The 13,057-nt window shown below is 42.0% G+C and overlaps 1 protein-coding gene across 1 annotated transcript; it reads right to left on the bottom strand.

The window, feature by feature from the left end:
- Positions 1–830: 830 nt before the first annotated feature.
- Positions 831–8,430, bottom strand: metrnla (meteorin like, glial cell differentiation regulator a). The gene is made up of 4 exons (XM_037793029.1): positions 8,071–8,430; positions 5,318–5,706; positions 1,685–1,744; positions 831–1,556 (listed from the first exon to the last, which is right to left on the bottom strand). The coding sequence occupies exons 1-4, from the start codon at positions 8,172–8,174 to the stop codon at positions 1,243–1,245; spliced, it is 867 nt and encodes a 288-aa protein (XP_037648957.1). The 5' UTR covers positions 8,175–8,430; the 3' UTR covers positions 831–1,242.
- Between the last annotated feature and the right edge of the window lie 4,627 nt (positions 8,431–13,057).

Below are 13,057 nucleotides of genomic sequence, written 5' to 3'. Positions count from 1 at the left end.
AGAATTACGGTGGCCGACGCAAAAACACGAATCGATCTATATAATGGCCACAAGCACAGACTGTATATGAAAAAATGGACGACTTGTCAGCTCCCCAAAAGTGAAGCCAAAACATCTCCATCGCCCCCTGGTGGCTGGCTGCAGTATAGCTCATAAATCCTGTCCCCTCCATGTTAGTGGATGGGACATGGGCCAAACTAAAAAGTTAAAATACACGTCAAACTAATTTTTCTCAAAGATGGTTTCTGTCATTTTAGATAGTTCTTGTCAAGCTGATGTATGTTGAAGTGTAAGTTTGGTTTTAATTAGTTATTTGATGCTATAAAAAAAAGGGGGTGAGACGTCAAGATTGACAGATGTGAGTCTCTCTCATTGACAAGCTGCGGCCGTGCTCGGCTCACGATTGGTTTGGACAGGTGACCTTGATTAACCGCGGCTCCACCGCCTGATCACTGCTGCGCAGACTCTGGTTTCAAATGATGCCAAAATCTAAAGATGGCAGCTCCTATATTCAAGATATTTTGGTTTCACTTCTGTACAGTGGGAGGAAGTGGAGACGTGTCGTCAATCTTTATGTACAGTTCATAGTATAATCTGAAAAACAATGGTCTGCTAAAGTTTGAATTTGCCCACTGGAGATTTTGTCAGTTACTTATTTTAAATGTAAACGCCACAGACATCAACACTCATCCAGGGAATAAAAGCTTTTATTCTCAATGGCAAAAAAAAGTTTTTGCTTTTTTTTGGTTTGTTTTTTTAACAATTGAACGGCCTGAAAAAAACAAAAACATGAATTCAGGCATTAAAATTGCGAATCATTTTTTAAACAAAATAAAAATAAGAGGCTTTCACTTTATACATTTCTGTCATAAGAAATAACTTCAAAACTGTACATCAAGCTTTTTTTTTTTACAAAGCACGCAGAGCTTCAAAATATACAATGTTCATTCACATTTTATACAAATAAAAACCGAATGGGAGGTTTGCTACATTTAAAACCTGGGAGTTACTCGTCTGCGAGAAAGGCAGTCCGAACACATTCCACGTTGCATCACGTTCGACTTTGAGAGCCGAGTCCGTCCAGCATGCTGCTTGGCAACATTCAGGAGCTCCAGTCTTTGTCTCCAAAGAGTCACGAGACGGCAGGAGAGACTCTCTCCTCTCAGCATGAACTCTCGGTTCAGCTCTCCTCCCCAGCCAGTGAGGAATTGTCATATTTCCAGGCGTGGGCAGGTAGCACGCTCAATCTGTGTCCACGTGACAGGGATTGGTCCCCTGCGTCTGCGCCTCGCGATACAACCGCAGGAAGTCTTTGTAGCGTGGGGCGCAACCCATCCAGGCCTCCCCAAACCTCACTGTCCCGGTGAAGAGGAACTCGCCGTCCCCAGACCTCACCCCACACTGAAGGGGCATCTTGATGTGGCCGGTCCACCTCCGTACCCTCACGCCCCCGGACAAAAACACCTGGGTCTTCTGCCTGTAGAGGCGGCTGATCTCCACAGTGACGGACGAGTGCTCCTCCTCCTTCTCCACCTTCGTGATGCTGCCCCGCGCCACTGAAAACACCAAGGCAGGAAGATTTAGATCCTGGCTACATCTCATGCTACACAGAACGGTGTTTTTATTGGACGTTTCTGCACACCGTACAGCAGCAAGAAACCTATAATTCACCGTTTTAACTTACCAAAGTCATTGGTGCAGACTGCTAGAAGCATCTCGTTGTCGCTGCAGGGCTGACAGGGTGCTGAGTGGAAATAAAGAGAGAAGGCGGATGAGTTTGGTTGAGCGCTACAAACAGAAACAGGATATTTCTTTGGCACTTCGGGTCTGGCAGCGTGATAAAAAATCGTCAATGGGTCCACAATGTTCCAGTTAAGCACCACTTACACAAACACAAAACTGTGGGCCAGCAATGTAGGAGTATGTGTTCTTCACACACACACACACACACACACACACACACACACACTCACAAATGGGGTAATTTCCATTCCCCGCAAATGATTATGCATTTACAAAGACGGCAGAGCAGGATTCAGCGGTCGTGAGCTCTTTGTTTTAACACCAAACAGAGCCAGGCATGCTGCTGATGGTAAAAAAAAAAGTTGATCAACAAAAATGCTGAGTGTTTAAAGCTCATGAGGGCTGTTTGTCAGCTTCCCCGCCGCTACAAGAGCCTGTGATGCTTCGTGACAAACGAGGACCAGATGAAAAGGAGAGCAGAGACGCGAGGAAAGGCTACATCTCTGACCTGAGCAGTGTTAGCTCTTCAGCAGGCCTGCTGCGACTGAAACAGTGAGCACCGTCTCAACAATAACATCAAGTTTATAACAGCCCTAAAAGTGAAAATCACTTCAGAGAGGAGGCAGATAAGAACCTCACCATATCTTATCTTGAACAGTAAAAGGCTAGCCATGAGAGGGCATGCTCTCATAACTTCAGGGCAAATAATTGGGGCTAAAAAAAAGTGAAATAGCCACGACTTTACAAGCCTGCCCAAGGCTATATTTCACCTTTGACTGGTGGCTGTAGAGCAGCGACTCCAGAGTGTTTTATAGCAGGAGAAAGGGCCCTAAATGAGAGCAGTCAAGTACTCAATGATTAGTTGACTCAGGTGGTCCTGACCAGAACGCCTTTATTAGCCTTAGATCTGCTGTGGTTTCCCTTAGCGGCAGAGTGGCACACAGGGGCAGGTGGGGAGAGGAGGAGAGGGGGTGTCGAGTCAGCAGTGGGAGTCCATCCATTAAATTAGAGGAAGAATGATTTAAAACGTTAACTCAGGTGGATTTGGTGCACTGGAAACCACCCTAGTTTACATAGTCTGGTCTGAAATCTGTTTGTAATTGGGGCACTCTGGAGAAATCATTAAAGCTGCAGTGGGTAGAAATGGAGCAAATAAGAAAGTTATTTTTATAAAACAGTCACTATATCCTGACAGTAGTGCATGAGACAGGTAATCTGCAAAAAATCATGTGCCTTCGTTTCATCCGGTGTTCCTAATGGTATCTTCAAGATTTCACAGACCGGAGGAAAACAACCAATCAGAGCCGAGCTGGAGCCTGCCGTCTCTGAGCAGCTGTCAATCACTCGCAAACTCCGATCAAACCGTCAAACTAGGCAGCGCTGATCAAATATAAATCAATATTCTGTTACTGTAATGTCTATTTCTCGCCTCAAATGTTTTCAGAAAGATCTTGTAGTGTACTGTTTAGCTGTAAAATGAGAGTTTGTGACCAGGCAGCCAAGTTGAGATCAGTTGATTAGCGTTGGAACGCTCAATAGGAATGCTCTCTCTCTCTCTCTGAAATGACCTGTGATTGGCCAAAGTCTCCCGTCACGGGCTAGATTTTTAAAGCCTGAAAACAGAGCCATGAGGAGGTGCAGAAGTCTCTCAGAACACTTGAATTACAATATGCTGAAAGGTTATTATGGATTTTTTGCCCAATGATGCCCAAAATGTTCTGCCTACTGCAGGTTTAACCTGAATTAAGTCCAGAAACAGAGATGTGTGCCCTCTGTCATCTTTAGCAGCTGGAGCTTATTTTTAGCTGGCTTGTCTGAGGTTGAGAGCCCAGGGGTGAGGGGTGAGCATGTCTTAGGTCAGCCTGTGTAGCAACACGAGGCGCTGCCGCATCGCCAGAGAGATCAGAGGTCAAACAGCCACAAGCTCGGACGGCTTAAGAACAGCTGGAGAGCCGGGGAAAGGGTGGGGGCTTCAGAGCGGCCGACCTCGCCCAGAGAGCCCAGAGTGCAAAAAGGCCCTTTGAAGTGAGCCTGCGTGCTGCCATAGCATAAAGACGGAGCGGCCCAGAGCCGAGGCCTAAAACCCGGCCGTGTTTTTTCTTCCCTCCAAAAGCAGAGCCGAGCGGGGCTCACATGTCAGACATGAAACAGAACCGCAGGAATGGACTGAGAGCCGAGTCAGCATCTCTCTCTCTGGCCCGTGTACACATGCAGCGCCACTCTGATCAGAACCACTTCACAGAGAGCGGAGAGGGATGAGGGATGGGACGAGTGGTGGTGGAGGAAGAGGAGGAGGAGGAGGAGGAGGAGGGAAGAGGGGTACACGATATAGTGTCCCTCCTGCAACATCTGGGCCCCGATGCATTCCACTGTAATGGAGCACAACTCGCTAATACCGCTCGGCACAGACGAGAAACCACTTCAAACAGCCAGGAAGAGGACGGGGAAGATATATGAAGGGGAGAGGAATGAAAAGGAAAATACTAGAATGATAAATAGACAAAAAAGAAATTAAGGAGGGAGGAAATAGTGAGGAGGAATAATTTAAGTGAGCTGAAAGGGAGTGACAGCGAGGAAAGAAGGAGTGGAGGGAGGGGGGGAATAAGCCTATATGCTCCGAGAAGGTCCTCCCAACATCTGGTTGGAGACACATTCCAGTTTGACGGTGAGCAACTCAATCCCAGCACAGCGGGTCAGAGAGAAGAAGGAAGAGACAGAAAAAAAAAAAAGATGAGAAGAAGCTGAGCAGCAATCAATCCACCAGATGACACGAGACCGCTGTCTTTGTGAATCATCCCAGTGCTATCTGAGGCCACATCACACAACCAGATTATACTGCAGAGACCAGAGCGGAGCAGAGCGCACTAATGTGGCACAAAACAACTCTGCATTTAACCCTCTGCCTCTCTCTCTCTCTCTCTCTTTCTCTCTCTCTGCTGTGCCAGATAATGACGCAGGATGTGGATACGTGAACCCGGAGAGCCGTAAAAACAGATGTGGGCCCGATACTGCCTCGTATTTTGCTTTTAGGTGGAAAGATACACAGTTCGCTCGCACAGTGTGAAGCTGTGCAGGTTTGGCAGGTACGCAGCGTGAAAATAAGACGGCTGTTTTTCAACGGAGGCCCCCTGTTTGGCTGCGCCTCTCCACACACACACAGAAAAAACAATTAAGTGGAATGAAGCGTGGACGTGGTTGTGAAAGACGCTGAAATATGAAGGATTTATTAAAAAAAGTTCCATGAAGGCTTCAGATTTTTATGTGTTGATGCTCGCAGCGAGAGTTTGAGTTTGACAATAAATATATTACACTGAAAACCAAAGTGTACAGACGATGCGAGCAGAGAAATGGCCTTTGGCTTCAGGATTAGCAGCCTGCTGGAGCAAATGTTGAGTTTCCTACTATTAGAGTCCAAATGAATAAAAGTTTCCACCAGTAGATGGCTGCATTTAGTGCACACCAGCACACACACACCACAGGGACAAAGCACAAAGGAAGCCAGACCTAGAGGGAATTCATCAAAAGCAAGACCACTCAGATGAAATAATCATCTACATCTAGAGATGTGTCTTACCTCCCAGTGAGCGCACCTCTCGTCCCAGCCTGTCGCTGACCAGCTCGTACTGGAACGCCGTGATCCGCCGGCTGATGTCCATGCGCGGCACAGCCTCGATGAAGAGAGCCCCTTCCTGGATGCTGAAGCACTGCACTTTGCCCTGAGCTTGGTCCTGGTCGCGCAGCAGCAACCGCAGCTTGCCGTTGCGGTCCAGGTAGACGTTGGTGCCGCTGGAGTAGGAGGAGGGTTTGATGCAGACGGAGAGGCGGGCGGCGGCGGGGGAGACCATGTTGGGTCGGAGGTTGACGATGATGGCCCCCGTCGGGTAGAGCCACTCCAGGGAGCCTTGGGAGCAACGCAGGTACACCTGCTCCACGTCTCTGGCGTGGCCTTCGTGGGTCAGACCGCTGGGAGGAAAGAAAGGGGAAAGACGTCAAAGTGGAATTCTTGTTACAGAAACCCAAGAATGCGATTGTGTTTTTCAAACTCTTTTCTTTAATTCAGTAATCTGAAAACAATTTTCAGGCAGCCGGAGTTATCTGACCAAGGTGAAGACCTCTGGCAGACCGTGACGACATAAGACCACATTCCTCCCGAGGCATTATGGCCGTCTGTGCGCAAGACTGGCTGCATGACCAGTCACGAGCCGGAGCAGCCAAAATGACCTCAGCTCCAACACACTCCCCCCCTCCGCCTCCCCCGCCGCTGCCACCGCCACATTGTTCCTCCCAGCGCTTTGGCAAAAACGCACCACTGGCAGGCTGCCTTTGGGGAAGAGTTTGGAAGCAGAAATTGGATGAATGGAGGGGACACAGGGGCTTCTGGGAAGACAACGGCAGCAACAGTAGCTGGGCCCGCTGCATGCAAGTGCAAATGCAGGTCACGCACCGAACCTCCCCTCGCTTTCAAGCCACCAAAGAGACTGGAAGAGACTTGTCCGGGCAGCACTTCGGACTCTGGCGCCAGCATGACCAAATGACTCCCTCCAGAACTTAATGCCTGGTCAGGGTTTGAAAAACTGCAGTCTGTCAGTCATTCTGTGGCAAAGCCCAAAGGCAGGAAGCCATCAGCAGTGCAACCGGCATGCCAAGCTAGCGGTTTGACTCTGGGAGGAGAAACGCCCAGTTTCCTGAAAATGAGATGCTGAAATTCAAATTCACCATAGATCTGAAGTAACCCATGGCACATGCTGAGCATATGCAGCTGAAGCCTCCGTAACCAGGCTCTCTCTCCTCAGCACGCCTCTAATTAAGTCCTTTTCTAACTTCATCACTTCTGCATGCAATTAAAGGAGATTAGTCAAGAGGGCTCACTAATGAACAACAGATCACTGGTTGAGGGGCTCAAAGTGCTGAATATCTCCTCCTGACTGGAGGATGAAAAACACAAAACCACACTATTCTGAGGCACAGCCTCTCAAAGTGCAAAACAGATTTCAGCAGATGTTTGATGATGGGGAGGTGAAATTTTCCAGTGTGATGCTGCCTGAGGTTTCAGAATCGGTTGAAAACCAAAAATACTTAAAAGCTCCAGGGAGATCTGGGCATCTAATCCTGTAAATATTTAATTTTTCTTTTTTTTTTGGTGTTGGATATTAACCCTTTTGGCAATTTATATTGGTTCATACTTTTGTTTAACACCATAATAATAATTAAATGTATAATTTGGCACTATTTTTATACTCACAAGTTAATAAGTTTCAGAATTGGTTAAAAAAAAAATACTTAAAAGCTCCAGGAAGATGTGGGCATGTAATCCTGTAAATATTTCACTTTTTTAATATATTTTTTAGTGTGGGATATTAACCCTTTGGCAATTTATATTGGTTAATACTTTTGTTTAACACCATAATAATAATTAAATGTATAATTTGGCACTATTTTTATACTCACAAGTTAATAAGTTTCAGAATTGGTTAAAAAAAAAATACTTAAAAGCTCCAGGAAGATCTGGGCATGTAATCCTGTAAATATTTCACTTTTTTAATATATTTTTTAGTGTGGGATATTAACCCTTTGGCAATTTATATTGGTTAATACTTTTGTTTAACACCAGAATAATAATTAAATGTATAATTTGGCACTACTTTTTATATTCACAAGTTCATAATAAGGACTTAAGTGTATTAGTGAGTCATGTTTAATTGTGATTGAGCAACTAACTGTCAATTAGTCATTCATAAATTCAGCACCAGCCAGAGTGAAACTCAAATGTCTGTGAAACTATAGTACTTTTCATGTGCTTTTACATCACATTATTAATATACTTTATTAACTTTGGCTATACATCTGGGCATGTAATCCTGTAAATATTTCACTTTTTTTTTTTTGGTGTGGGATATTAACCCTTTGGCAATTTATATTAGTTCACACCAGAATAATAGAGAAAAATGTTTATACTCCTAAATTCATAATAAGCTAATTTTTATAAGTGTATTAGTGGGTCATGTTTAATTGTGATTGAGCAACATCAATTAGTCATTCATAAATTCAGCACCAGCCAGAGCGAAACTCATGTCTATAGTAGAAACTATAGTACTGTTTATGTCCTTTTACATCACATTATTAATATACTTTATTAACTTAGGCTATGCATTTGTGCTATAATTGTATTTTGTAGTAATTTATGGCTCTTTTTGCAGCCTGGTTTCACATCACAGCAGTGTAAAGTCTCAGTTTCAGTCAGTCATTTCTGCAGCTCACTTACTTTCACACTTTATTATAATCATTTTAAATGAATTAAATAAACAGATAGTAAAGTGAATGTCTCACCTGCCCTTCCAGCTGCACTGGTCGCTTGAATACTGGCAGATAGTGATCCTACAGAGCAGCATCAGAGGCAGCAGCAGCAGTGAGGCCAGCATCGAGGTGAGCATGTTGATCTCTCAGCTCACTTCAACTCCTCTCGAGCGAAACCGTGATGAAGTCCACCGCCGTGTTCACAGCTACATAGTGTTTCCATATGTCCACTCGGTACTGGTGCTTTACCGGGGGTTTGTTTATCTCCTTTAACTCCTCTAACTTGTTTAAACTCGGTCCGTAGCTCCCGGTGCTGACAGTCCTCCGGAGAAATGTGGAGTGAGTTTCAGCTGCGACTGAGTTTCTGCAGCTTGAAGTCTCTCTCTCCACGTCACAGCCACAACCACACTGCGTGATGCCTTCAGGGGCTCAGCCCAGGCTCCGGCATCCCAGCTTCACAGTTTAATACTTGTGTAGCATTGGAGTGCTTTTTAGCTTATAGAAATTTTTTTTTTTTTTTGACAAACACCACTGAGCTGCTCTGTTATGCATTGGTAGAGTTTTTGTTTTTACTTTTGTTACTTTATTATCTTTTAAACTTATTTTTTAATAACCTGATATTTACAGGTGGAATTTCATTTCATTCTCATTGTGCAATATCATTTTCCACAATTTTGTTAATAGTCTGTTTATTGTCAATACTGTATATACTGCTCCTATTTTTATACTTCCTTCTATTTAAATGCTTCATATTTTGTTACATTTTGTTTACTGTATTAGCTGATGCATCTTGTTTTTTTTGCACTATCCCCTTTGCTGCTGTACACTGCAAATTTCCCCACTGCAGGACTAATAAAGGAATATCTTATCTTATCTTATCTTATAAATTTATTCATAAAATATAAATATGTGACAAACTTTACAATTGCATGAGATTAAACACAAAACACGCCTAACAGATTTTAATTATCAACATGGTTTACATGTATTTGTTTCATTGATTTACGCAATGTCTTCTATCCAGATGAATAATTATTTTGTTTTTTGACAAAGTTGTTCTTCAATGTTGAGTGTATATTTTATTACGAAAGAAAAAAAACAATAAAAACATGAAAATAATAAAGAGTAGGGGACAGGAAGTTCTGTGATGTCTCCTTCATTTTAGTATATATATATATATATATATATATATATATATATATAAATTAATTAATATATATATATAAATTAATTAATATGTATATATTATATTTAAATGTATTTATTTACATTTATTTAATATATTTCATCATCAATTTTATTACACTTTATTGAATTATTTATTTCCTTCATTTTGAAGACCTTTCCTTTTCCTTTGGTTTACTTATTTTTTATATAGTTATCCAAATGCAATCCTGAATTTTCTATATTATCCGTTTCATATTAGTGAATACAAACATATGTAGTATGTAGAAAAAAGGCGAATATGCCTTCTCTGGCATTATTATATTCGTTGAGTTACATTTGAGTAATTAAATTATGATAGAAAATTCACAACTTCACATTATTTCTTTATTGAGATGTGTTGAGATAATTCATCTGACAACAAGTGGGGAAAGTTCCGACTGTACTTGAAGTGAGCATTAAAGTCAAGAGGTTGGAGTTTCGTTTGCAAAGAACAACACAGTGTATGCTCTCCTTTTTATATTTAGAGGGAACTAAAATTGGCAGTTTTTCATTTTAAGTAATCAGCATTACTCCTTAATGAATACTGGCCACATTAGGTTGACGTTTAAAATATCTGTGATTTAGCAGAAGAGTCCTCCAAGAGACTTTCCATCCAGTCCTGTTTATCCTGAAGTCAGTGGAGCAACCTGAGGGAGAGCAACAAATGCAAACAAACAAAACAAATGTGACTGAAATCAACTTGGTAAAACCAGTTTGTTATTGGTACATGGATTGAAATCAGCTATGACAGCTTCCTGTTAAATTAAGCCGGATCTGATTAAATCGGTCATGAACTTCCACCATGATAAAGACATATTAAGTTTAACTGCAGTGTTACTGCAATAAAGCTGTATTATTGCTCAGTTTTTTACTGCATTGTGCAATTAGTTTTCAGCAATTCTACAGATGTTTAAATGTAAGGGCTGAAAAGTGGTATTTGTGTGTTGTAAACAAAGCTTTAGCTGCAACACTAATTGACCCTTTGAGGTTATATAGATTTGTGTAGTTGTTGATTCAGCTATTTGTAAAAAAATGTTCACATGATGCATGAGATACATGGATCAAGATGGGACCAGGCACACTGTGGACATTTACTCACAGTCTTGGAGCTTATTGGTTGTTATTTATGTGCAGAGAATTTCTGAACTGGAGAAAAGAACCAACTGAAATTAAAAATAATGGTTCGGCGCCCCACAAACATCTGCAAATATTGGCCACATCAAGGAATAAAATGAATTAAAGTCATAAGTATTGGTCAAGTAAACACAAATTCACGTGTTTTATGTGACATAATGGTTTTTCTATGGCTACGGTTTAAATTTATTCTGCAATAGTTTATTTATAAGATGAGTGGGAATATGGAAAACCACACCGTGCAACCCAGACAGCAATATCAGGACATCCAGTATAAATAATCATTTTTATTACTTTGACGATAACTTTCTGGCACAATGTTTGAAGATAACACTCCTGAGCTTTCTAGTTCAGCAACAGGAGCTGCAGGGACTTGTAGAGCGGCGGGGTCCGTTAACCACCGGGTGCATCTGTAAACATAAACTACTCATCACTCCAAGTTGTGGATCCCGGGCCAGGTTTTCTTATGAAACAAGGTGTTTTATGTTTGGCATGGGAAAGAAACCAGTCTGACGAGGAAAGCAGGAGCAGGTTGTAACTGCTACTTTTCCTCTCTGGTTTCTTAGAACTTAGAAATTGGTTGACATGTCTGTATGACCCGACATGCAGGGTACGTGTCCCAGCCTGGGCCGCATGCCACCAAAACGCCCCACAAACCTATAGATGCACGTCCAGATTCAGGTTTTTAATATGAATATAGATTCTAAAAACTCTCACTCCCATCTTCCAGACTTCACATTGAGCAACTTTTTAGTATTGTTTGTGTGATTTAGTCAGTGGATTAGGAGTTAGTCTGGTTTCTGCAGTCCTTGTTGTGTTGCAGGCTGTCTGTCAGTTTTACCCCTTAAGAGGTAAACAGAACAGTGAGACGTGTTCGAACATGATGTCTGAGGAGACATCACAGTGACACCTGTACTGTTGAACCAAAGCTACACCTGTACGAGTTTCTCAATTATCTTATAACGAATTACACAATCGTGTCCTGATTCATTGTTATATTCTAGGATTAATAAAGGGCAACGCCTCTGATTTTACTCATCAAAGTCTGGAGTGCAACTGCACAGGGATGTCACCATACCAGAAATTTAGTGGTCGATACCAACACCAGTTCTTCCACGATTTCGATACCAATTTAATACAATGGTAAAAAACGAAACAATAAGCACTTATGGCAAGTGTTAGTAAGTTAAACAGGTCATATTTTCCTCTCTTATATCTATTTTATATTGCTGTGAAAACATCTCCTTCAAACTGTATTTATTCAACGTTAACTTACCTCTGCCTAATATTTTATTATTATTATTTTTACTGAATAGACCTTGAACACATCATTGCAACCTCTGTGTTACCAGCTTTGATTATTTAGTATACTGATTTTTGCGTACATAAATAACGGGACTGTATTTTAATATTTGGTATGCATATGCTGACATTTTTTGATGTACTTCATTAGAGTAAGCTTACAGCATACTCAAAACAACATTTTTTTTTGTGATAATCTATCAATCATTTAAGTCAATGCCAAACATTTGCTGGTTCCAGCTCACCAGATGGGAAGTTTTGCTGTTTTAGAACATTATAAAAGGAATATTTTGGCTTTTGAAATGTCGGCCAGACAAAACAAGTAATTTAAAAACGTCATATTGGGCACTGAAGGGAATTGTGATGGGCATTTTCACTATTATTTTTGACATTTTATACTGTAGACTAAACGATTAACCAATCAACAGATTAGCCTGTCATGGAAATAAAATAGTTGCAGCCCTACCCAAAACCTGGTTAGAATATATTCTGCAACGAGGACTTAATCTCTACCAGAAATGAATCTCTCCCCAGAAGAGTTTGCCCTCTTCTTGTTATTCCAGTTGCTTGATCACTCGCTGTCAGTGTTTGTTATTTTCTCTCGCGCTGCAGCTTAAAAGAAGCAGGTTTAGCTCTCACCCTCCACCTGTCAGAAGTTTCACTGCTGGTGGGAGCGGAGAGCGGGAAAAAAAACAAATCGATGACAGATAGCAGGAGACGGAGACAGTTAATCATACAGTGTGCTCCAGTTTTACATTGAAACTTGGCAGAGGAACCGTGACGTTCAACAGATAAGCAGTGAGGTGCAGCTTGAATTAGAGGATTAGGAGGTAAATATGTGTTATGTAGCCTGGGATAGTGGAGTTTATTAGGAAGCCAGGGAGGAGGAGGCTGCTGACGTTTGAGGGGGGAAGGGCAGGATTGTTTTTTTTGTCAGGCCTGTTGTCCCAAAACTCTTGCTGAGTGTGACTCACTTTTATGCCCGGAGCTCGCCTCCAGGTGAAAAAGCAGTCATAAAGTAGATTAGGCTGCTGACAGGATGTCATTTTATGTGTGTTTGCATGTCTGTGTGTGTCTGTGTGTGTGTGTGCCCCCTCTTTATTTAACTCTTCTGTTTTTCTTTGATTGTTTCAGTGTGGGTAAACAAGAAACCGGGCTTGACAATGATTAAATACGAGGACAGTTTGTTTGTAAAAGAGTGAACAAACCCATTGTTTGCACTTTCTCTCTTCTGGGTTTTAAAAGATACCGTGTATTGATCCATTTGAGATCTTTAGCGTTGTTGACAGAAAGCTTGTCTGGAGTTCATTTTCAACAACCTTCCTCTCAAATGGTAAAGAGGACCTATTATACTCATTTTCAGGGGCATACTTGTACT

Source organism: Sebastes umbrosus, chromosome 14, assembly GCF_015220745.1.
Source record: "Sebastes umbrosus isolate fSebUmb1 chromosome 14, fSebUmb1.pri, whole genome shotgun sequence".
NCBI classification, from domain to species: domain Eukaryota; kingdom Metazoa; phylum Chordata; class Actinopteri; order Perciformes; family Sebastidae; genus Sebastes; species Sebastes umbrosus.
This window is presented reverse-complemented; position numbering and strand designations above follow the sequence as displayed.